The sequence below is a fragment of the Carettochelys insculpta genome, chromosome 6, assembly GCF_033958435.1.
Source record: "Carettochelys insculpta isolate YL-2023 chromosome 6, ASM3395843v1, whole genome shotgun sequence".
NCBI classification, from domain to species: Eukaryota; Metazoa; Chordata; order Testudines; family Carettochelyidae; genus Carettochelys; species Carettochelys insculpta.
The window spans coordinates 107384176-107410997 of record NC_134142.1 but is presented as its reverse complement, the minus strand read 5'-3'; the positions used below and the strand labels follow the sequence as shown (position 1 = coordinate 107410997).

General features: G+C 44.1%; 1 protein-coding gene across 1 annotated transcript in view; it reads right to left on the bottom strand.

Annotated features, from left to right (window-relative positions):
* Window positions 1-149: 149 nt before the first annotated feature.
* TMEM86A (transmembrane protein 86A) overlaps window positions 150-26822 on the bottom strand; it is a 37563-nt gene continuing 10890 nt past the window's right edge. The window contains exons 2-3 of the mRNA XM_074997782.1: window positions 12057-12321; window positions 150-4534 (exon numbers count right to left, since the gene is read on the bottom strand). Coding sequence (XP_074853883.1) covers window positions 4107-4534; window positions 12057-12321 — 693 coding nt within the window. The 3' untranslated portion in view covers window positions 150-4106. The remainder of the gene's footprint in view (window positions 4535-12056; window positions 12322-26822) is intronic.

Below are 26822 nucleotides of genomic sequence, written 5' to 3'. Positions count from 1 at the left end.
TTTCATTTGGTGACCCCCTAGTTCTTGTGTTATGGGAAGGAGGAAATAACTCTTCACTGTTTCCGCAGCAGTCATGATTTTAGACTTTTATCCTATTCTCTCCCCCCCCTCACCCCCCATCATCTCTTTTCCAAGAGGAAAAGTCCCAGTCATTAATCTCTCCTCATACAGCAGCCTTTCCGTACTCCTAATAATTTTTATTGTCCTTTTCTGAACATAACTTTTTTTTGAGATGAGGCAACCACATCTGCCACGGTATTCAAGATTATGGACATACCATGGATTTAGGTATCAGGAATAAGATCTTCTCTTTCTTATTTTCTGTCCCTTTCTTAATAATTCCTAACAGTCTGTTTGCTTTTTTGATTGCGGTTACACATTGGATGATTTCAGCTGTTGATCCACAATGATGCCAAGATCTTGCTCTTAAATTGCAACAGCTAACTTAGGCGCCATCATTTTATATACATAATTGGGATTATGTTTTCCAATGTGTGTTACTTTGCAGTTATCAACAGTAAAAATTCATCTGCCATTTTGTTGTCTGGTCACCTAGTTTTGTGAGTTCCTTTTGAAGCACTCAGCAGTCTGCTTTGGACTTAGCTAGCTTGAGCATTTTTGTATCATCTACAGATTTTGCCATCTCATGCTTTACCTATTTCCTCTTACAATCTCTTAACAGGGAAAACTGGTAAGGGGGACTAGTGCTGAGAGAACCCACAAAACACAAAGGTTATAGGAGCATGTGAATGAACTGCAGAATTACAGAAGGCAGAGTGAACCAGGCTGCAACAGAAACCCAGGCTTGGATTCCCCTACAGACTTAAGTCAACAAAACTACATCAGTTAGGGGTGTTCCACACCCTGGAGCAGCACAATTATATCAGCTGAACTCCTGGTACACACAGCGCTACATCAACCAGGGAAGCCTGCATGTGCGGGAGGCAGAGTATGCACAATGACAGAAGAAATGCTCCTGCCAGTACAAGTAGTACCTGCACTAAGTGCCACAACAGTGCACTGCATCATTGCGTAGACAAGTTCTCAGTAAGGGCACTGAAATTGCCTAGAAGAAGCCTGCAAGGTCAGTTTGAGAAACCCCAGATGCAAAAAAAAAAAAGCTTTCACTGGAGAGGGCTTGTAATGATCTACACCTGCCACTGTAGCCCTGCAAGGGCTGAAATAGGCCTGGTGGGCCCAATCATCCAATTAGGCTGGAAACAAGAGAGATTTAGACTGGAGGAAGCCAATTAGCAAGCAGCTGACTTCTGAGGGGACAGTAACAGAGGGGTAGCTATGTTAGTCTGTACTCCAACAAAACAAAGCAGCAGAACAAACAGATAGTGCTTCTGTGAAGCCAGGAGGCTGGTATGAGTGTAAAAAGACCACAGAGAGAAAGTATGTTGTCCCACTTCCTGATGCAGAGGAGAAGGCTCACAGTAGGAAGTAGTTCAGGGGTGAGAGCAATAAGTTTGGTACAGAGCCAGGCCTTAACTGTTCACTACAAGATCCTGAGTTGAGCCTGGGCCTGTGTTCCCCTACCAACCACTGCAGAGCAGTATTGTGAAGGGCAGTGACCACAAAGACTGCTGGAGTGACTTTGTCAGGGCAGTCAGTATAAGGACTGTTGGATGCTGCCTGTATAAGGAGGCTTTGAAAGATTAGCCTGTAAGGGGAAACCACTTGGGGAATTGGTTGGACAGCTGAATCACAAAAAGGAAGTAGTAGCTGCTCCTGGAGACAGAGTCTTGGCTGCAGACAGAGAGGCAGAGCGCAACCACAGGAAGGGGTGTTGGTCTGGCAGAGATAATCCTCAGAACCCCCAGGAGCTGAGAGCCTATGGTAAGTAGGTAACTCGGTGATAAGGCCCTCTTGTCAACTCTTCACTCACATTTAGGAACAGTTTTATTCACCTGCGTTGTCTCATTCAAAACAGTGGGACTACTCACATGAGTTCCTGCCTTAACAATGGGAAGAAGGGCCTCAAAATACATACTCAAGGGACACCATCAGATTGGAAAGCAGGAGGAAAGCCCCCTAGACACCCTGTGAATGTAGATCCCCAGGAAATCCTTCAGTCTATTGGTCATGCTTCAGAGAAATATTAGGGGCAGCAGCTCAGTACTTGTGAGCAACCCATAATAAATTAAAAACAGCATGCAGGAAGGAAGGCAGCACTGGAAAGTAAAATTATATTAGAGAAATTAAAAATACCTCACTAGAGTCTTTTAGAATGTAAGAAATACTCTTGCTAAGGGGGAGGGGAAGACAAAATTGCCAAACATTTTGGGTTGCTAGGAAATAAGGTTTCCCCCGCCCCTCTCTAATGGTTCTGATTCTAATATAGGCTCCAGAACATTTGGAGAAGTAAAGAGTGCTCTGGGCTGAATGTACAGAACTGTTCTTTTCATGTAGCTTTCCTTCAAAGCAGGCTTTGCAAAGGCAATGGCACAAACTTGGTTCTTTTGCTATTGAGTGATTAAAAAAACACTTGCTCTATGTACCTGGCCTTGCTGATAAGAGAAAATGCTTACAGAGGAATAAAATAGATACCTTGAGTAAAGGGTGTATCAAATATCATGTGCAAGTATGGAAGTATTCTCAGTGATTAGCAGCTGTAAATGCTGAGCAATAAATGCTTCAAATGTCTGATTTTGGTCTCCCAATTCCCAGATTACAGACAGAAATTGATACCAGGAGAAAAAAAAAAAAATCACATTCCATTAAGGAATCGCTTGGCGAAAGCCCTAGGGTAAAGCACCATATACCTTGCTCAGGTTACCTATGGTGGCTACTAATAACATACTAATGTGCACATATGTAATGGGTCACGTATCTAGACATATGGAAATATAGAGAAACCTACTGGCCTGAACTGAATAAACAGATTTCCCTGAAAATCTACCATGCTAATGGTTACAATTGCCTATTAACGCTAATGATGCATCTATAAACTTGGGTCTGGAGTAATTTCACAGTGATCAAAGAATGCCATATCCCAGTGTGCATTGCTTTAGGTGCCTCTTGTGTTAATACTTTGCCTTTGTTTTAAAGTCTTTGGGGGTTGGCCCAAGCATTGCCACTGATTCAAGAGTTCTCAATACCTACAGATAAAGAGATGAGGCATAGGAGGTTCATTAATCAACCAACAAAGCTACTGGTGAGAAGGGGTAAGGTCTGATGTTGAAAGACAGAACCATTGTTCCAAGGTATATCTTAGCACACTGCCACACGACTACCCTAGACTAAGATAGCAAATGCTGAAATGTGCATGTTAAAACTACTCATTAGCCTTAACTTGTGTGCATATCTCTTTTCCTCATAGCCCACCTTGCTTAGCCAATGCCTTTCAGTTTCCATTTTCCCAAAGTTTCAGAATGTTATTACATTCTCCTGTTGTTGTTGCTACTCATGTGTCACTTCCTAAATGCTCACAGCATTCACAGGGGGCATTTCAATAGGAAGTTGCATGAATTTTGGAATTCACAGAAGAGCCCTGGTTAGAATGAGGTACAGTACAAATTTCCTGCACCACCCAATTCTTACCAATGTACCGTAGCCCTGACCTGCACTACCTATCCTCTTGCTATGCTACTCATTGGCTTTCTTTGAGTAGAAGCTGTCAGTTGCTGTGTTCTGTGTAGTGGCTTTGTAATGTGCACAAATGGGGTCTAGTCTAGTCACCAGCTAAACTCACTGTCGCCTTCCATTCATCTTAGCTGAGATGTGGACATGTGTGTCCAGGGTGGAAGGTGAATCTCTTAACCTAACCTCTTTTCACGATCCCTTTTTAAGTTAGCCTTCTCCTTCCAGGACATTCAGAACCAGCTTCAGGATTAATGAATGCAGTGTGGTATTAGAGAGGACTCCTGAAGCTTCCAAGAGGGAAAAGTAGCTACTGTAGGTGCAATCTAAATTCTCCAGTGTGGTCTCCACACTGACATAAACTACATTCAAGGAGAGTCAGATGTAAAAAAAAAAACTCAAAAAATGCTTCAAAGAAGCAAAATCTCTATCACCAATGCACCTTGAGAGATGGAGATCCCCCTGCAGTGACCAGTGCTACAACAGCGCCCCAGTTATAATGCACTCAGCTGGCATTCCATCTAATTCCTCTTTTTGAAGTCCTCTTCATCCCTGCTCTCCACTGCTGAGAGTGCAATGAGCATCTGGGCTGCATAGTAGGTGGCCATGATGATGGCACGGGAGTAGGGCACTGGGAAGCAGAACTTGTTAACTGCAATGGTCAGATCGGATACCATAAAAAGCACTGCACCAATACAGGCTGAAAGCTTGGTCCAGGTCCAGAGGTCATTGCACAGCTGCACCCCAGCAATCGCACGCCACCCCATGAAGCCGATCAAAGCAATGTAGACCGCAACCAGGTAGGTGAATGGGCCTGAGAGGTAGGAGTACAGGAAGGTGTAGCAGAAGCTGGAGACAAGGGTCATCACAAAGCCAGCTGTCAGGTCCAAAGGCTTCATCCCAAATGCTGATGAGTATAAGATGTGTGTGATGGCAAACATCAACAGACCTGAAAAGAGGCATTGACAGAGCATTAGTAGCAATAACTAACGCATATTAGACCATCACACTAAGGGACCTATGGAATGGAGACTTAAGAATACATCAGATTAAACAATCACAAGTTAAGTGCTGGCTTAGTTTTTGTTCTCAGTGGTAAAACTCCTATGTGAATTTAGTGGGAGCAGACATAAGCCAACATTCAGCATTCTTGAAAATCTCATTTCTTTTCACACAAAAAGAAACAAGCTTAATACATGACATCTACAGAGGTGGCCACCCAGGTCATGTCTCAAAGTAACCACAATCAGACTGAGGATAATTCTGCTTCACCTCTATTAAACAAGCAGTTCTGCTAATTCCTTATCTTTCAAACTTAACCCATTTTGAATTTCAGAGTGCAAGAGGGCAAATCTGAGATGCAAAATCTGTACACACCTGTAGAGATTTATTTCTGTGTGGTGCCAAAACTAGGAGGAACCTTTTCCCAGACCAGATGGAGTCCAAATATTGTGAGAACAATATGCAAGGATTTCAGCACCTCCAAATTCCAGCCTTGTTTAGCCACAGATCTAAACTCCAACCTGGGACTAAGATGGACTCAGGTTTAAATATCACCTCCTCCAAGCATTGCTAGCAGAATCATAAACTAGGAGGAAGGAGCTGGCATATTTCAGGAATTAATCCAGTTTAACCTGCCAACATTTTTATGGCTACTTGTAGGACCCAAATGAATCCGGAGTGGATTTAATCTGAGCAAATAAAACAAGCTTCCCTTTGAAGACAAACACCCTTGAGAAATCCCAGATGTTGGTGTAGGATGGAATTGCCCATATGTTAATCATTCTGCACTAGTCCATCTGACAAGAAATGTCACCATGCACTGCAGCATGTGCTGATTACGAGTTGGTCTTGCCAGTCACACATGATGAGCTCCAAAATAATTTCAGCTCCCTTCTCCCACCCTCAGCCCACAGACCTACATAAACTGAAAGTCTCTTCCATCAGTTTGTACAAATTTGTTAACTTGGCTAGAAGATTTCAAGTATAAATGCAACAGTGACAAGAATCTGGAAAGCTGAGTGTCACAGCAGGCCAGTGGCTGCAAATTATATTGCGATGCCCTGGTAGAAGGGGAATGGGAGCTCCTTAGTGACTCACTCCACCAGTGAGAGGTTTGTTCTGCATGTCTGTTTTAGCACATTATGGCTACGTCTACACGTGCACGCTACATCGAAATAGCTTATTTCAATGTAGCGACATCGAAATAAGCTATTTCGATGAATAATGTCTACACGTCCTCCAGGGCTGGCAACGTCAACGTTCAACTTCAACGCTGGGCAGCACCACATCGAAATAGGCGCTGCGAGGGAACGTCTACACACCAAAGTAGCACACATCGAAATAAGGGTGCCAGGAGCAGCTGCAGACAGGGTCACAGGGCGGACGCAACAGCAAGCTGCTCCCTTAAAGGGCCCCTCCCAGACACAGTTGCACTAAACAACACAAGATCCACAGTGCCGACAACTGGTTGCAGACCCTTTGCATGCAGCATGGATCCCCAGCTGCCGCAGCAGCAGCCAGAAACCCTGGGCTAAGGGCTACTGCACACGGTGACCATAGAACCCCTCAGGGGCTGGAGAGAGAGCATCTCTCAACCCCTCAGCTGATGGCCGCCATGGCGGACCCCGCTATTTCGATGTTGCGGGACGCGGATCAGCTACATGTGCCCTACTTCGACGTTCAACTTCGAAGTAGGGCGCTATTCCCATCCCCTCATGGGGTAAGCGACTTTGACGTCTCGTAGCCTAACGTCAATTTCAACTTCGAAATAGCGCCCAACACATGTAGCCATGATGGGCGCTATTTTGAAGCTGGCTCCGCTACTTCGAAGTAGAGTGCACGTGTAGATGCGGCCTATGTTGGTTTGTGAGCATAACCACTTGAACAGATGAAGCTGCTGCCTCTGCCCTGTGGAGTGTCATCTTGTGCTATGTCCAGCCAATCACCTACAGCATGGATTGCTGGTGCATCCACAGAATGGAACTGATAGAGAGAGAGAGAGGGGAGAGACCACCTCTATGGCAGAGGGTTAGACAGATGGGAAAGGGCACTAAACAGGGATGAAATGTGGCAGATGAGAGGGGATCAAGGCAAATTCAGGGCACAGCAGAAAAAACTTCACGATGAATAGGGAAATTTACCAAAGATCTAGGACAGGAACTTTTTATAATACAACAACCCCATGCACAGTTTTAAAGGAAAATTAAGAGATGTGCGAATACTTTAGAGTAGGTGTCAGAAGAGATTTCTTCTCCAGGAGGCTCAGTGACTTTATGTGGACAAGCCAGGGATAGAGAATCAAAGAATAAAATGTCAGGCTATTATATGTATAGACAGAAAACAAGCCTGCTGGGAGGGTCGAGATGGAGGCAGGATTCTGTGCCTTGTGACAGAGGCAGCAGATGCAGAAGAATACAGATGAGGTTCAAGGGGCGGGAGGAGAGGTTGAAGAGGAAGGGTAGAAAAGACATGCCCCAGTAAAAGACAGACAATGGATCACATAGATTCCTAGCATAGCTTCAGTGACCCTGGCCTGGTCTTGTTAAGGAAAATGGGAGAGGAGGGACAGAGACAGGAAAGAGAGGGGCTTGAAATAAATTGTGATGTTACTAGTCACAGAGGGAAGGTGGGCTGCTTCCAAGAGAGCTCAGTTGAGCATTTGGAAGTGATAGGAGGCCCCACATCACCTCACCAAAGATGGTGGGGTCGGGGAGAGCAAACATTAAACAGCCATCCACTATTTATGGATTTTGCCATTAAAAGATGTCTGGATTACTAGCTCTCCGCTTTTCATCCCTGCATCTCTTTACTCTCTCGTTCACTCTGGAACAACTGCAATGGAAGCGGCTGACTTCACTTACCTTTGTGTCTCTTCCCCAGTGGACAGAGATTGCCTTTTCCAAACCCCTCCCTCCAACACTGAAGCACCTCACATGAATAGGATTTTTTTGTTACACTTTGCATGTCTTCCTCTGAAATGTGAGTCTCTAGCCACGAGTGCAAAGAGGTCCTATCAGCAGAGACCAGAAGTATCCCATTGGTTGAAATGTCTTGTGATCAAGTGAGATGCATTTTCAGTTACAAAATATCTGCTAGACACTACAGGATGCTAGTCAGAAAACTGCCAACTGTTAGGTGGCTGTAATAGTAAAAATGAGGCAACAAGACCAACACGCCAAGACTAGCTCATCAGAGCTTATGTTCTGTAAGTCACAAATGTCCTTTACCAAACTCCTCTTACCAACAGCAATTCAAAGGAGACCAACTCCCTAACTGTTTTCAGACAGACAACCATACCAGTACAGCTAGAAATGAAATGTTTGCTAAAATTGTGTGCATTTTTCATTGATATTTCCACAACTAATGCTTCAACATTTTGAATATAAAAGATTTCATTTTCCCCCAACCAGCATCAACCTACTAACTTTTAAACAAGAAGAAATTACATTTTTTCCAGCACAATTAACTAATGTGGTAAATAACATTTTGTCTGAAAATGGCTGGTGCTCAAAGCTTCCACAACTGTCAGTCACCACTGGAAAGTACATTGATCACCTGAAAGAGCTCAATTGGCAATGTCTGACATCAGCTTGTGAGGAAAAAATGCAGTATGAAGGCCAATGTCTCCTCTGATCTTTTCCATCCATGTGCAATTTTTCCCCTGTCGGTTGTGTGGAATAAATATTTAATGTACACCGAGGCATGTGCAAATGTGCACCCATCAGTAGAAACACAAAACCTAGCTGCGAACACTCCACTAATCAGCGGGGTGTCATCTGAATCTCTCCTGAGTGACCCCACAAGTGCGTAGCTTACAAGGAACACCGATGAAGACAGCTTTTTTTCAAAGTTAGACATTCATTCCATTGAGATTTAATGGGAGATGTGTCCAAATCCCCCATATCAGCAGTTCTCAACCTCGGCATTGAAAAGAGGTGCCATAGTATTGCATCTGTCATTCCCATATTGTTAAATGGGTGGCAGGGGTCCCTGATCTACCTCAGGTATTTAGGAAGCTGGTCTCAAGATGATTCCAGTATTATACTAGTGCAGCAGTGCCATAATGGTTAAGGAAGCAGCAATTTCTGTCTAATGATCACCCTTTCAAATGTCTCTGAAATCCAATGTGGTGAGTGAGATTCCTTCAGAATCTGGTCCATCTCAGAAGCAGGAAAGAGTAGAGTTAATGACTCAAATTTGCAATCACTTGAGTTAGGTAGCCCTAAGAAAAGTAGTCCTGAGAAAAGTAGCCATTTTTCCAGTTTCTAGGGTGTATTTATGTTTGGTTTTCAAAGCTAGAGATCAAGTCATTAATGTGATGCAGGAAATAAAAATGGTCTTGAGCTGTTTTGCACAAAATAGTGTGTGGCACCCACTAAATCCTTGGAGAAGGAGAACCATATTTAAGAAAACATATCTTTTTAAGAGTGCATGTGCTAATATAGAAATACAGTTAAAGGATTTCTATTTCTAACGTACAAGCTAAAGTTCAACTATTCTAAGTGCTCTAAAATCCTCTATACTGCCAGTGATTGGGTTGTAAAAGGTGAAGAGCTCATACATTTCAGCAACTGTGGGACTAGCAAACTAAACATATGAGTGTTAGTAGGGTGGATTAGGGTAATCATAAGAGGATAGAGTCAAGGTTGCACAGGAAACATTAACTGTGCATTTCCTGGCTTTCCAAATGAGCTTAGCTCAACTCAGGCAGGCAAGCTTACTTCTGCATTAATGGGTTGTTTTACTGGGTTTTTGTTTTTGTTTTTTTGCCATTGATGGAAAAAGGGGTTGTGAAAATGCTGATGACCACTAGAATGCTAGATTAGAATGCTTTCAGTTCGTACATTTGGGAGATTCGACAATATTGTCAGCAGTTCCTGAAGAAAATGTGCTGATGGAAAAATTATTTACTCATTGCATTGAATTTTATTAAGAACTGCAATGCTAGGTCGGACCCAGGATCCATCTAGCCCAGTATCCTGTCTTCTGGCAGTGGCCAATGCCAGATGCTACAAGAGGGAGTGAACAGACAGGCAATTACCAAGAAATCACCCAATCTTCCACTCCCAGCTTCTGGCAGTCGAAGGTTTAGGAATCTGAAGTTTGTAGATTGTGTCCCCAAATAGCCTTTGATTGATGTATCCTCCAGGAATTTTTCAAATCCACTCATAGTTGTGGCTTTTACAACATTCACACTAATGGTTTCCACAGACTGACTGACTACATTGTGTGAAGAAGTACTTCTTTATGTAGGATTTTTTTTAAACCTGCTGCCTATTAATTTCATTGGGTGATTCCTGACTCTTGTTATGTGCAGGGAAAAATACTAATATTACTATTCACTTTCTCCATTTCATTCATGTTTTTATAGACTATCATATCCCACCTCCTTAAGTGTCTCTTCTCTAAGATGAACACTCTCAAGTCTTTTTAATCTCTCTTCATACAGCAGCTGTTCCATACTCCTAGTTTTCATTGTCTTTCTCTGAATTGTTTTTTCCAGTTCTAATATATCCTTTTTGCGATTTCATTTAAAGGTGTCAGTATACAGTACATTTATATAAAGACCTTTTAATATTTTATGTCTTATCTTTTCCCTTCCTGATGGTTTCTAGCCTTATGTTAGCTTTTTCGACTGCTACTGAGCATTGAGTGGATCTTTCCAGAGAACTATCCACAATGAGTTCAAGATCTTTTTCTTGAGTGGTAACAGATCATTTAGATTTATCATTTGTATGCACTTGGGATTATATTTTCCAATATGCATTACTTTGCATTTATCAGCACTGAATTTTATCTGCTATTTTGCTGCCCATTCACTCAGTTTTGTGAGATACCTTTGGTATCTCACCATATGCTTTGGAATTAGCTGTTTTAAGTAATTTAGTGTCCCCTGCAAACTTTGCCTCCTCACTGTTTATAAATTATATGGGGCGGGGGGGAAGATAAATATATCGAACAGCTCTGATCTAACACAGATCCTTGGGAGACCCTGCTGTGAAAACTGACCATATATTCCTGCCCTCTGTTTCTGCTAACTAGGTACAGACCTTTTTATGCCAAAAATGCTTATGCGATGTCTACACTTACAGCAGCATTGACACTGTGGAAATTGATCTTCTGGGGTTCAGTTTAGTGCATCTCATAGGGACACACTAAATCGAATGCTGAGGATGTCCCTGTCCGCTCCACTACTCCTCATGGTTGCGAGGAGTAAGAGAAGTCGATGAGAGAGATTCTCCCATCGATCTCCTGCTGCGGGGACAGTGGAGAAAGTTGACCTAAGACATGTCCACTCCAGCTACACTCGTCTCATAACTTAGGTCTGTTTCCTGCAGAGCCTTTGGTGAGAGGGACCTGGTCAAAGTGTGCTGAAAGACCTGAGTTTTCAAGACATGCTGTAATTCAAGTCAGCACCACTGTAATTAGGTCCAGGTCCAGCAGTTTCTATCATCCACCTCTATCTTTAGGGTCACTGCACGATCATGGATTCCAAACAACAGCCACCATCCAGTAGCTCGCTTGAGTCCTTGGAGAAGGAGGTTAGTGAAGTTTTAGTTTGCATAGGGCCCTGCCCACAACAATCCTGACTGGATGAGCTGTTGGTGTCCAGTCCCATTAACTGGCTCTGACACACTACTTAAGCCAGAAAGAGGCCTAGGAAGTTGTCTGAGATGACTAGAGGAATCCTTGGCTGGCTGCTGGTACTACACACCCTATCTATGTGCCAGACTCCTGTTTCCTGCCTTTTTTTGGTTTCTTTTTCCTTATCTCAGACCACGATCTGTTCCCGGTTCCTGCACTGCTCCTATATTCTACTCCTGACTTGGGCTCCAGCTTCTCCTCCTGACTGTCTCTGAACTGGCTCTGACCTTTCCTTTGACACCTGACTATTTCCTCAGCTCTGGTTCCAGGTTAGTGACTCTAATATCTGCCCATGCTCCACTCCCACGCTTCCCTGTTAGAACTTCCCCCTCCACTTGTACTCTGCTTTACAATGGAGCCTCAGGAGTGTGCATCTCAGGAGCTATCCTTGTGTAAGATGATTGCACAGAATGCAGCCAGCTGCTAATTGCTGAGTGACATGAAGTATATCCTTCTCTTTGTGATGAGCATTCTGCCTCTGCCTCATTCACAAGTCCTGCCAGTCCAGGGAATAAGGACAGATGCTGAGAACCAATCCTGGGCCAGCCCCATATGATGGCTACCACCCACCCCCAGGCTCTTGGAATGTGACTACAAAGGAGGTCCTGGGTCATATTCATCCCTTGTGCACCTTTGTCCCCCGCTAATTTCAGTGCACAGGATTTATGCCCAAGATGAGTCCTTCCTACTGCCATGAAAATGGGTTAAACATTAAATAAAAATGAGTGGGATAAATATAAAAATCCTATGAATAGGCAATTTAGCACTAAGAAATGTATGAAGGGGTGGCTAGTGAACCTTTTTAGAATGGGTGCATCACTTACCGTGAACAAAGTAGCCTTGCTCCTGCCAGATGAGGAAGGCGTCCCCCACTGCGGAGAATATTAACCCTGCTAAGATCCTACTGGCGCTTCGATGGGCAATTAAGAAATTGATTCCATGAGCCAGCAGAAAAACCCATAAGCAGAAGATGGGCAGACACTTGATGAGGGCACTGAACCAGGAAGGGCTGGAGGTTGGCAGCCAGAGAACAAAATAGACACAAGTGGCTTTAAAAAAGGGCACCAGCTTAGGGCCTTCACTCTTCACCTACAAGAAACAAATGTTTAAAAAAAAAAATCAATTGGATAGGTAGAGGCTACAGCATAACACACCACACTGCAGGCTGGGAAGGGCTGCGTCCTTTCTAGCTCAGCCATGCCCAGTGTTCACCCATTAAACAAAAGCTGCTTGAACTTTCACATGCTTTTTACTCCCATCCAGTGTTTGGTTAAGGAGCTTTCCTGAGCCTCTGTGCCAACATTAAAGGTTCAGGGTTTGTTTGGTTTAAAGTGGGGGAGAGGGAGTTTTAATTTATTTTTTCTTTGCAAGATAGTGCTAAATGCTCTACTACTGCCCCTGAAAAACCCTGAGGGCCTGATCCAAAGCTTGCTGGAGTCCCTGTAAAAATCTTTTAATTTGCATCAGTTGGCTTTAGATCATGCCCTCTTTACCCTCTCTTTCCCAAGTCTTGTGGCCTGGGAGACATAGCATCAGCCTGATGTTAAACAGATGTACCCTGTCCCCCTACCGCTTCCCACACATAAATTCTCTTCGATCAAATGACGGAAGTGATCTTTGATTACCACTGCAATAGCAGCTAGGGGCTGGAGTAGGTCAGTGTCCCATTATGTAATCCCAGGTGCAAAGTGCAGCAGGTGAGCTAGACATGGTAAAACCAATCCCTTCTTCCTCATCAGAGCTGAGATGGTCTTAACACAGACAAGATATAAAAGGATCGTAGACTCATAGATTACTGGAACTGGAAGGGACCTCAACGGGTCATCAAATTTAGTCCCCTTCCCTCATGGTAGGACCAAGCACCAACTAGAATTCTAGATCATCCCAGTTAGATATTTATCCAACCTGTTTCTAAATACCTACAATGATGAAGATTCTACAATCACACTAGGCAACTTATTCCAGTACTTAAGAACATAAGAATGGCCAGTACTGGGTCAGACCAACGGTCCACCTAGCCCAGTATCCTGTCTGCCAACAGTGGCTAGTGCCAGGTGCCCCAGAGGTGGTAGACTGAAAACAATGATCAAGCGACTTGTCTCCTGCCATCCAGCCTTTTACAAACAGAGGCCAGGGATAGCATTCCTATCCCCTGGCTACTAGCCTTTTATGGACCTAATCTCCATAAATTTATCTAGCTCTTCTTTATAATTTCTTATAGTCCTAGCCTGCACAGCCTTCTTTGGCAACCACCACCCTGACAGTTAGGAGTTTTTCCTGATGTCCAACCAAAACCTGCTTTGCTAAAATTTAAGCACCTTGCTGCTTGTCCTATCATCAGAGGCTAATGAGAATAATTTTGCTCCCTCCCCCTTGCAGCACCCTTATAGGTACTTGAAAGAAACTATCATGTCCTTTCTCAGCCTTCTCTTTTGCAAATTAAGCAACCCCAATTCTTTTAATCTTCTTCCATAGGTCATATTTGCTAGATCTTTAAATCATTTAGTTGCTCTTCTTTGGACCTTCTCCAGTTTCTCCACATCATTCCTAAAATGGGCTTCCCTCAGCCTGGATTTCTGTAAGTTGGAAATGCAAGCCACAGTCACTGCAAAACCACAACGGGGTCTGGGTATATCAAAGGGAAGAATGAATCAAGTGCCTGGTGGTAAAGGATATAGAGGTGCTGAGGTATAAACTGAGAACTAGAATCCGATTTTGGGTATGTGTCTGAGATGTTCAGTCTCCCTTCACTCATCACTATCAGAGATTAGTTCAGGGAAAATTATTTTGCCAATGGAGTGGGCCAGGTCCTATTGGTATTAATCAACCCTATGTTCACACAGGTGAAGACTACAGCCTGGGGGTAGGCAAGATGTTGGATGTTTGGATTTCTGTTCCTTCCACAAGGAGAGACCTTACTGTTTGGCTGGACTGTAGACCACATCAAATCATCCAGCTAGGCAAGACTGGGGTGGGAGGAACTGAGCCACCTGTAATGGCTGTCTCCTGATGCTGGCAAGGTAAGAACCTGCTATTGCTAACTATATATACATCAGTTTAGATGTCTATCATTAGTTTGAAAGAAGCTTCTGCTGTCTTCATTATTCTTACAAACTCTGTTTTTTCCAAGGTTTATAAACTCAGCTGCCAACATTACTGAGAATGTAGTGGTAGGAGATGGATCATTTGGTGATTGCCTGTTCTGTTCATTCTTTCTCAGGCACCTGGCATTGGCTATTGCCAGAGGACAGGATGCTAAGCTAAATGGATGACTGGTCTGACTCAAGATGGCCATTCCTATGCTCTCCTGTAGAGGAATTGCATTTGTGTGTGCTGAGTTACCTAATTATGTATTAGCTCTGGACACTTCCTGAGGTCATATGACTTCCAAATAACTTTGATTTTTAGATGCCTTAAAATTGCAAAAAAAAGACTTTCATTATATCTGTGCAATTATAGTGAACACATCACAACTATAGGTATGCTGCCAGATCAATAAAATGTTCCAAATTTGGGCAAGTGAACAGAAAGTCAAGGTTTTGTACCACTGCAAAGAAATATGTGTATATTTTACTTTATGCGGAAGAATAACTCCATTGATCTAAATGGAGCTAATTGCATGGAAAGCTAAGAATGTGAGTAATTCTCTGCAGCATCAGAGGTTTTAGATGCATCAGTCAGCTGAAGGACAGGAATTAATAGGGTTCCAATATTTTTTCCTCCTGTTTCTTGTTTTTTCCTTCTTTCTTTCATCCAGCGTCTCCCATCTCTTTGTAGTTGTAGTTCAATAGTGACAGGTAATGCTATGAAATGTGTACCCCACTCAGAGAGCAGCATGGACAATTAAGGGTATGACTGCCCTTGGAGTCAGTATACTCTTTAAAGCAAACAATGAACAAGACATGATTGCAAAACATGTTGATGGATCTGCTAGTGTAGTGGTCTGCAATTTCTTTTTACCTGAGAACCTCTAAAAAATTTCAAAAGTGGGTATGGACCCCTGAGAAACCTCAGATTCAGTCCACAGGCTGAAAACATCTGTATTGGTGCTTTAAAAGTTAATCAGGCCTTAGTACCTCTACAAGGCAGCTAAAAGAGGCTGAACAATCACTACACCTATCAAACACAGCCACCTCTGTCTCACCACAGAGGCTGAAATTTACTGTTGCTCAGCAATTTAAGCTAGTGAATGAAGAAATTTAACAACAGGGGGTGGAGGGACAAATTTAAAAGGAAAGACTTGAACAGCTTTGTACATGCACCTGTGGGGCCAACAGCATGTATAACTTTCATGAACAACTAACACAAATAGAATGGAGAATATTATGTTCTTAGATTTTCTTATCCAATGTACCACTGGCTCACAGTACAGCAGTGGCTCTCAGCCTTTCTGTACCCCTTTTTGGCTTGTGTACCTTGAAGTCTCACCTTACTACTTGTTTACAAAATCAGACACAAAAATGGAAAAGTGTGTCAGCACACTATTGGGGAAAAGTCGCTTACTTTTCCATTTTTAGCATATAATTACAAAATAATGAATTGGAATATAAATAGAGCACCTCCGTTTCAGTGTATGGCACATAGAGTTCTATAAACAAGTCATTGTATGAAATTTTAGTTTTGTACTGACTTCACTAGTGCTTTTTATGCAGCCTGTTGTAAATCTAAACAAATATCTAGATGAGTTGGTGTACCTCTCAGAAGACCTCTGCCTACCCCCAGGGCTACATGTACCCCTGGCTAAGAACCACTGGCGTATAGCACCCGCCTGCATAAATAGCCAATACTAGCTGCTTCAAAGAGAGGATTGAGAGGGACTGTGGTAGAAGGCGGGGGGGTGAGACTCTCTTACGATCTCAGTAGTCAGTTGTCTTTTCCCTGCAGCAGACTGGGTTAATCAATCTGCAAATGCTAATCATCCATTGGCCTAACTGTACAGGGCCAGCCGTAGGACCATATCACGGGTGCATAAATCGAGAACCATGCTCTGCAAGGAGCACTCTGTGGGCAGGCACCTAGGAACTCTCGCTCTCTGAAGATGAGCTTGGGACCCTTCCTTCCAGCTTCTCTCTGACTCTCTCCTTCCCCACACAGCTACTTACCAGCTGGTTTCTCTGTGGTGTAACAATCCTCTCAGATGTATGTATGTAGAATAACAGATAAAGCAAGTGAATTTATGGTTGGCAGGAGGCTGGGGGGAAGGGTAGCTCCACAGGTTTAGCTCAGTCTGTTGGAGGATTCAGCTACTAAATTTTGAGTCCGAATACCTAAAATTCCACTATTTTTACTTCTCCTGCTCAGTGAAAGAAGTCTTCCTTCCTATGCACTCTGGAAGAATTCTCTTCCAGAAATTGGCTGATATTTGCAGAGGCGTACAGCAATCAATGCAAACTAATTGGGGAGGTACAGAAAGTTTGCATAGCAGCGTGTCCTAGGGTTAATTTGAGTTTAGACCAAGCAGGGTGTAGTAAGAAGGCACGACTAGAGCTAAAATGTCCAATCAGCTCTGAAAGGGAATAAAAGAAATTCTACAGGGTAAATTCACCCCTGCGGTGTGCTTGTTCTGCACTAAGATGGCTAACAACTCTGTGCTGCTGCTGGTGCAGAGGCCTCTCCCTGTCAAGGATTGGGTGGCATTCTGAGATGGGCAGGTGCCAGGCTGGAGGAGGGCCAGGGGACGGAAAGGAGGTGGCATTCTAAGGATATGTCTTTGCTACCCAGAAGATCAGCCTGGTTAGGGTCTATCTTCCAGGGCTCGATTTCATGCACCTAGTGGGGACACACAAAATTGAACTATCTGGAGTTGACAGTCAACGCCTGTATGCCTCTATATTGTGAAGAGTAAGGGAGGTCGATGAGAGAGCTTCTCCCATTGACCTACCTCAGTGAGGACAGCTGGATAAGTTGATTGTTGATAAGTCAATTCCATATATGCAATTGCAGTAGCTGGAACTGCGTATCTACGATCAACTTGTAATGTAGACCTGGCCTAAGATGGGCAGGTGTCAGGTTGGAGGGAGACCAGAGGATGGAGAAGAGGCATGAAACAGCCTATAAACTTGGGCAATCCTGCACCCCTGCAGCAACACAAAGCAGCCACTGTGACCATGGTGCTAACAACCCACACCCAGGCTTAAACCAGTCACCCCTGAAGAGAGGAGGTGCAAGTCAGCTCCCCTCCATCCCTGCTCCAGGGCAGGAATGAACTTGCAGAAGAAAGACAGCTCCTTTCTCCTCAGGAGAGAAGAGTAAATTCCACATCTGAGCTCAGAAGTCTTGATTGTACCTCAAGTTCCCTTTTAATACAAGAACAAAACTTTCACCAATAGACTTGCTGACTAAGGCTTGCTGCTGAACTAGCCGATGCATCCTCCTATTTTACAAAGCCTCATGGGAAGTACTGTGTTAGTACATGTATCTGTCTGAGTCTTCGTGCCTTTAAATACTATTGGGAAAACACTTCATACCTAATCAGAATGGCCCATCAGAGGAACAAATTTTTAAGCATGCCCAGTTTAGTACAAACTTTGGGACTGACAGAGATACTCCTGCTCCTCTAAAGAGTTCACTGCAATGAATTCAACCACATGGAGGCAAGCAGCTCCAACAAGGGCTATTTTTGTGCAGGTTGAACCTCTCTAATCTGGCACCCTCAAGAGCTAAATGGTACTCAACAAGAGAATTTCCTGGACCATAGGAGGTCAATATTGTCTAGCAGTATTGCCAACACTTCCACTGCTTTCTGGGCTCTTAAAAGACATCTTGGGGTAAATTACAGCTAACAGCACAGAACACTGAAAGCCAGGACTGGTGACTGCACACAAATTTTTTGGGACCACAGGAAACTTGTCCACACCCATGACAAGTGGTTGTCTGGCTAACTAAAATCAAGAGAGATTACAGATGTTGCTGGACAAGAGTGCCAGACTAGAGAGGTTCATCCTGTACTGTTCCACCCACACTGTTACTGCAAGAAGGGTGTGTAAAGTAACTAATAAAAGCTGGAGGGCAGAATGGCTACATGGGTTGTACATCTGGTTGATTTAGGATCAGAACCTGAGGGGTCTGCTTTTTTTTTTTTTTTTTTTTTTAAACATGGGTGTAGCTTTGGGAAGCATTGCACATGTACACACACACACACACACACACACACACACACCATGTTGCAAGGCACAGGTAGGGATGAAGCAATGCAAACAAAAGCTTTGTTTTGTGACATGAAGGAGCTGATAATGGTGGTGTAGGTGCCAGATGGTGTCTGGTGGGAAGGGCAGAAGGAGGACAGGCTGTGCGGAAAAGCAACAAAAATGATAAAAGGTCAACAAAACTTGACCTCTGAGAGAAGATTAAAAGAATTGGGATAGTTTAGTCAGGAAAAGAGGGGACAGGGAGGACATGATAATAAAAGGTTGCTGGAATGAGGGGGCAGAAACGTTATTCTTCTTAACCTCAGATGATAGGACAAGAAGCAATGGGCTTAAATTGCAGCAAGGGAGCTTTAGGTTGGATATTAAGAAAAACTTCCCAAAAGTCAGATGGTTTAGCAGTGGAATCAATTGCTTGCAGAGGTTGTGGAATCTCCATCACTGAAGATTCTTAAGAGCAGGTTGGACAACACCTATCAGGGATGGTCTATATGGTTCTTGGCCCCACCAGGAGGATAGGGGACTGGACTTGATGCTTCTTCCAGTTCTATGACTCTACTAGCCGATACGACTGAGCTACAGAGCCTTAATTTTGTGGCTAATGATTCCTAAAGCCAGATTACCAGAAGCATGCACATTTCATCCTGTACCTAAAATCTCATTATCTGTACCTAGGCTTGTCGACGAGAGGGCAGAGGGAGGCAAAGAGGGAAGTTGCCCTCAGGCCCCTTTACAGTGCCATGGCAGCACTGCTCTGGCTGTGCATGGTTGTGAGAGAGTGCGGGGGTGGGGCAAAGCACTCCAAGTGGTGCTGAGAGCGGACTGCTATAGTCCTTGCCCCTTCTGCTCTTGGCCCCACCTCTTCCGGGGCACAGAATTAGACCCCACTCCCATCTTGTCCTGGGGCCTGTGGCAGCTGTCAGCACAGCTTCCTGCATGTCATGTTAATCCTACTTATTGGACTGACAAACTAATATAAACAGGGCTCTCAAAAACCCTTTTTTACCAGCAGTAGAAATATGATTGGAACGGAGGCAGAGAAGGGGGCTGTACATAGCTCCTGATGCCTAGCAAGCCTTTGGGCATCGGCAGTTTTCAGGATAGTATTCATTGTGTGTGGTCAACAACGTACTGCTTCCCATATCCAATAGAATTAAACTGTGTTGCTGTTTCAGATAACTCTGGAAGGGGAAGGAAGCTCTTGATGAACCAGCACTTTCAGAATGGTTATAATCAATTATTAGAAACAAAGCATGAGAAGATGATGTTGGCATGCTACCTTAGGAGACCATGAGATTGTGGAAATGCTGTATGAGAGAAAGGGTGGTTCTCAGTCTCTTCTGACTTCCCTTATGCATTGCAGGAGTTCTTTGTTTACAAAAATGTTATCTACAAAGCTAGTACATTCATCATCATCATCATCATCATCAATAACTGGGGGCTCAGCACCCATTGGTGTCTGATGCCTCTCTCACTATTTCCTTCCATCTTTCCCTGTCCAGTGCAGAGTGGCTTAGTTCCTGTAGACAAGCTCCGCACCAATCTACTATATTGTCTATCCATTCTCTGTGGGGTCTGCCTCTCCTATTCGAGCTGTCCATTATGCCAAATACCAGGGTCTTGATTTTTTTCATTTGTCGTTCATTTGGCAAATATGCCCAAATAGTTGTAGCTTCTGTTTTATAACCTTCTGCAGCAGGTTCTCTTTCAGCTGTATCTGTCTATATAATTCCTCATTGGGATCGGCCTCTGTCAAATCTCTCCCTAAAACTCACCTCTGCTGTAACAGCTAAAACAAACCCAGCAACGGTGGAATTGTTTAAAAGAGCTTAAGTGCTGTAACTAATGCTTAATACACTAACCATAACTGCCTTGTGACAGTATACCACACCTACCCACCCTGTATCTGCTTGCGTCCTCGAGTTTCCCATCACATTCTGACTGTAAGCTCTTTTGGGCAGGGACTGTCACTCTGCTATGTCTGTGTGGTGTTTGGTACAGAAGGGCCTGTTTCTTGGATGAGGCTTTAAAGGGATAATGAAATGTAAATGATGATTTCCAGTAGAGCTAGAAGCAGCGTTCTACCAGACTGCAGGCCTAGCAAAGATGCTATCCGTTTCCCCAAAAGAATTTACATTCTCAGCAAAACAAAACAACTACTTTGCCTGGCAAGCCAATCTAGATAAAGAAAAACCTTCTTCTGCTACAGAAACCAATCTGCATAACTGGCTGCAGTGATGGTTTTCAGGTCACAAGCACACGTTCTCCTGAGACTCATCATTATTCATATCATATTCTTGTGTGAAAGCACAGATTTTAAATTATCAAGGAAAAAATGCAGTGTTAGGTTTCATGTCAATCTGTTGCCTTGCAGAAAACTGGAAGGCTCATGAAATTGGTACTGGAACACAGAGCTTCATAGCTTGTGTTCTAAGCATGAGCCTGCATTTTGAGCACAGATGGAGCAGGAGAGCAAGGACAGCTTTAAGTTACTTTGAACTCCCCATACCCTGGGGCTGGGAAGGGTTCTGCCTGATCTCCAGTATAACTAGAGCAACCCCGTAGCTGCTTTAACTTATATTCTGCTTCCCTAAGGTACTGGAAAGCAGAGATAGTGCAGTGCAGTCTGTCCTCATTCTTCTGCCAGGGCCAGGGAACAGGGCTATTGTAGAGTGCTTTCTTTACCTCTTCAGGAGCTGAGGAGGCCCTCCATGCTGGGGTATTCTGCTCTCTTTAAGGCCCCTTTACACTACCAAAATGGTGTAAAAGGGCCTTAACATGAGAGAAGTCCTCTATTTCAAGGATACTGGATCAAAATAGTGACTAATTAGCTTTCTGAGTTGCTGGTGACTAATTAGGCCATGAAACAGTCTTCAGCATCTTTTATGTGAAAAGTTCATGGTCTGTACACTCCTAGCGGAGCAGGTGTATCTATTAAATAAACCACTTCAACAGGCACTTCACTGACATCTTGGTGAGCCGTGACAATAGGAAGACATAGAATTCCATTACAATGGAGACAAAACTACATTCTCACCAATGGACACAGCAGGATGCTGTGGGGAGAGTTGTATTGCTACTCTCTACGTTGTGCCTGTTCTACAGATAGCATTTCAGCCCAAGAGATGAAAATAGTCTATATCTTGCCTTCTCCGTACATTTAGGTCAGATTCTCCAGTCTGGCTTGCACTGCAGAAGCACCATATATGACCTTAAAACACTTCAGATAACCAGAAGAGAATTCCCATACTATGCAAAGGAACTCTCTTGTACTAACCATCCTACCCCATTGACAAACCAGAGTCAGAGCTGTCCTGTACATAGAACAAACTGGCTGCCCCAGGCCCTGTGCTTTTGGGGGGCCCCACAGTGGCCACCCCAACCATCCTATGACGGGGGGCTGGAGGCCCACCTGGGGCTGGGGGCCTGGCACAGTAGAGGCAGCAGGGGTTACCTCCCCCCCCCTCCTTGTCACACAGATGGCGGAAGCAGCAGCCTGTTCTGCCATGCTGCACTGCCCTCACCTTCCCCGAATGGAAAGGCCCTGGCCGCTGTGTAATGCATGTTCCAGTGGCTCAGGGGATGGTTGGGTAACAAGAGCAGAAGAGAGCTCTACTATGTCCTACCTCCACTGGTATAAGTTATCTAGTCTAGATTGCCAAGAATTGTCAGTAAAAGATATGCAAATTGTGCAACGCATTTTCGTATCTGCTGCAGACAGTTCTGTCGGGAGAGGCTTTCCTGACATTTGACCCATCCACGCAGGGCCAAATGTGGAGAAAAACCCCTCTGCTGACACATCCCTTTTTTCTTGTGGAACGAGGATGACCGGGATGTCAGCAGAAGGCTCCTGACACGGCAGACTTCTGACAGGAGACCAAAAGTCTCCCGAGAGAAGCCTGCAATCTAGATATAGCCTTAGACTGGCCCCTGTACATGTGTAGCTCTTAGTGGGCCAAAGGGATGGGGAGAGGCTCTTCTGTGTGGAATGGGGACATCCCTGACTGAGAAGTCCCTTCCATGTACATCCTGTGAGGAGTGATCTGATCTAATGTCGATGGTGAGTCAAGCACATCTGCCATGGATGTCCCATAGAGGGACTAAAGAAGGACTAACATGGCGGAGGTGTATGCTAATCGTACCTCACAGCCCTGCGTAAAATTCCAAAGAAGACTCCCTTCCCTTGGCAAAGTGAGGAGTCTCTTATCTCTCTGAAACCTCCTTCAGCAGCCTGAGAGTCCAGCTGGAAAAACTCTCCTAGTGCTACATTAACACAATAAAGTCTCTCTCACACACTGTGCCTGGCAAGGATAGACTTGGCAAGTTAAAGGAGATATGTGATATAAGGGAAGAAGGGTGATAATGGATTTCCAGTGGTGATGAAAGCCATTATATAGCTGACAGCTGTAGAAGAAGGTGATTTACTGTAAAGGTGCTAACATCAGGATACTGTCTGGCTCTGCAGAATCTATCGGTACCAAGCTGTGATTCATTGTTATAAGGAAAACATACTAGGAGTGAAGCACAGATTGCATTGTTCCCAATTTAGAGCAGAATTAGCACACTTCAAACAGGCATACATGCTTTAACTGCATATCATGTTCTTTGCACAGAAAGCCTGTGGGGATGAAGGAAACGAGAGCAAAATGCTGAAGCACCCTGGTAGAGATGCATAGCCAGTGCAATGGCAGCTGCCTAGGTTCTGAGATTAAAGCCCAGCGGTAGGGATATAGATTTTATTTCCAGACTCTGCCCCAGGCTGCCTCTGACTTGTACAAGTCACTTTCAGACACTAGTGTCTGTGTGGGTCTGACCTCATGCCAGTGAAGTCAGTGGGAATTTTGCCATTGACTTTGGGGGACATAGCATCAGGCCTCACAAATGGCCCCTCCTCCCCTCCCAACCCCCTAATATAGCCAAGTATGGCAAATGCAAACATTGTCAATAATGCAGTATAACAAGTGATTTGAACTTGCACAATCCACTGGCTCAGTGGGCTTTGCAGGTACAAATTCTAATGATTGTGTGCAAAGCTATTAATCTGTTTTAAGGGGAGTACACAGTTGTGTGCACTCAGAATATGATGGTGTAGGGTATATTCATGTTCAGAGTCCTAACAGATAATTAGCATTTGGCAAACAGCTAAGTGGTCCACACAACAGTCATCATCACGCACACTTTACAGACAGCGAGGGGACAGAGACAGAAGTTGCACTACTTACCCAAGACCACCCAAGGGATCAATGCAACAGCTAGAATTAAAATCTACAAGAGCCTACATCCCTTCTTTGTGCTTAGAACACACCTCTGTCACTTCTTACTGCAAAACCACAAGGAACAAAATAATTACTGATCCTGGCACCAAATTGTGCTGGTCCCACAAGTAAGTCAACATAGGTGCTACTGAAGTCACCGGAATTATACCAGGTGAGGAATTGCCCCTCTGTGTCTTTAATCCACATTGAAAGATGTTCAGCTGTATCTCTTGATTTGAAAGCTACCCATAACCATTGTCATAGGTCCCCTGGCACTTCCTGCCATACCATGAATGCCTGCTGTCATTTTTGAAAATCACAGTGCCTAATGCCAAGTAAATCTGATTTCTCATGATTTAAAGTCTGCCTGGATGGGAAGTTGGGCTCTGGGTGTTGTGGGCAGCAACTTCCTGCTTTCAAATACTACAAAAGGCTCAGGACTCAGCTTCAACACCTCTTATTTAAAAGCGTGGCTGGCCTACTTTCCCTTCACACTTTGAAACTTCAGATTATGAAGTAATTTATGACATTACTGTTAATAAAATAGGACATCAGATCCCACCAAAGGAAATGTGGTCTGTCTAGCAACAAACTTTCTCAGCTTTGGCATTTCTTATTGTTTTAAACCAAGTCTGTGAGGATATGTGCCTCTGTCTACACTCAAAACTGGGTAAATCTTAGTAAGTATTGGTATCAGTGGGAAGGATCCCCAGGTAACATAAATCTGCACTGATTCCACAGACATCAGTGGGTTATGTCAGTTTATTGCCACTGAGGGCCACGCTTCAGGGCGTTAAAACATTAAAACTAGTGTAGCTGGAGAATTGGATTCCATTTGTCTGAAGAAAAACTGGCATTTATCACAATCATGGTTGTGCTCCACTGTGCGAATTGCTTTCCCAGATGGGGGCCAACAGCTTCAACAGAGCCCTGGTCAAGGGGTGGGTAGGACCACTCTGTGCTGTCGGGACTCTAGTGTGCCCCCCTCCCCCCCCAGTGCTGCCTGGAGCATGTCAGGTGGCACTCCAATGGCAACCTAAGGGGTCTGGGACCCCCCAGGCCCTTTGAATCACCAGGCCCCAGGGCAGTTGTCCCATTTCTTCCCCACCTTGGACCTGATTACCCAGTAATTTCTCACAATTATCACATAAAGCCATTTTGGTCTGAATGTGCCTGAAATCTTCAAGACATCTGCTAAACGGGGCTGTGCTGTACATGAAAAACAATCCACCAACCTGCCACCTTCGAGCTGCTATTCCAGCTAATGATCAGTTCCCTCCTCCTCACTGCCAGCTTGATCATGGTTACCTGGATACTTACTGATGAAGTAGTAGGTGCAGTTAAACAGTCAAGTAGATGAACAGTCAGATTTGTTACTTAGAAATCAGTCATGAATGAAATGCAAATGGCAGTTTAAGCAATGGATGTGGGGTGGGGAGAATTGGCTACAAGCATTGTCTGTGATGTGAGATTAAAGATACACATTGATCTGGGGTGCTTTAAATGGCTGGTCTCTTGACTGGAAGCAACCTGAATATTTATCAGTAATTCCAGCTTGCCTGAGTGGCAAGATAGACCGGAGAGCCTCAGGGGGCAGTATGACTCCATGGTAAGACCGGTACAGTGATCCAAGAACTCTCATTCATTAGTGGGTTAGTGAAATCTAATTCTAGAACATCACACCAGTTTGTGGAGTCTGCCTGTTTTTGTTTTTTTTCCTCCATCTGCCTTGAGGCTGGCACTCATTGTCACAAGCCATTCTTGACAGAGGGGTTGTAGGGAGAAAGTTATGGCGGTCAAAGCAAAAACGTACGTGTGATAACTGATCTTTTTTAAAAGTCATGACCTCTAAGACTGTCAGCTCACATGCTCAGATTGTAAAAGCTGGCATAGTTACAGTCTGGCCCATGAAGTTTGCTCAATAGCGGGTCAGCTACAGTGACAAAGAAAAATTGACAAATACATCTAAAGAAACAGCATTAGGACATGAACGAGATGAAAATAAGATTCTGTATTCCATCACAACTAAGGGGTTTTTTTGATTGTTTTTTCTTGGGTTAATGTTTAATTTCTCAATCTTAATACTGGATCAAAACATGTAATGTAAAAAATAATGGGAATACAGGACAATGGTTTTCCACCAGTGTGCCCTAACAGCTGTCCAAGAGTGCCATGAAATTTCACCAGTTTCCCCTTGCTATGGCTCTTTGCAGAGTCACTGTGGGAAAACTGACTACCCCATGCCAGCTGGGGCTCAAGCAGCAAGGCTGCCTGACTCCAGCTAGTGCGGGGTTAGTCAATTCCCCGGCAGTATCTCTTTGCAGAGCCACTATGCAGAGAAGTGCTGACACCTCAGAACCCTGTTCACACCAGGAGGCAGCTGAAATGCTGCTTTCCAACATGGATGACCTGATGGAGAGACCATCCCTACTCTCTGCTGTGGCGAGCGGGAGGGAGGCAGGGCGGGAGCCTTATGCAGCTGGGATGTAATTTAAGTGCCGCATCCTGGCTGTTGGGGAGAGGGGCCTTCTTTCAGTGCTTACTCATTTACTCAACATGCCTAGCTAGCATGGTGTTGAGCAGATTTTAAAAATGTGTCTGTTCACTGTCTAAGCGGGTGTATTCTGTGGTGGATTTGAGACATTAACGCATTTGATCGCTGTTTAGTTTGTTGTAGGCACTACTATGTTGCAGAACTCTCAAGTAAGACTGTAACCCAAGTAAATGAGATGTTTCTGAGCAGTTGATTCAGCTGAAAAAAGTGGGTGTGCAGGGTTACTGAAAAGGGTGGAAACTGCGGATACAGGGCACCCTTTGGACATGGCTGGAGTGAAATCCTGTTTTTGTCTTTGCAACTGCGATTGTTTGGTTACACAACTTTAACCATCACAGAATATATATGCTGCTGATACACATTCTTCATTTGTAGACCCCTAAACATTTTTGAATGGAGGTATGGACATCTTTGGAAAACTTAAAAATCACCTGTCAAATACCATTGTTCTGTGGCAATGGCAACCTTTGAGAGTCCTCTTCAAGAGGGTTTGTGGACCCCTACAGGTCTGCAGAACACAGGTTGAAAACCACTTTTCCACAGTGTGTGCTCTCTAAGCAGCAAAACTAAGTGCGAGCATATATGCCAATGAGTACAAACAAGGGAGATATGGTTGGCTTTGATCATCACTGACAT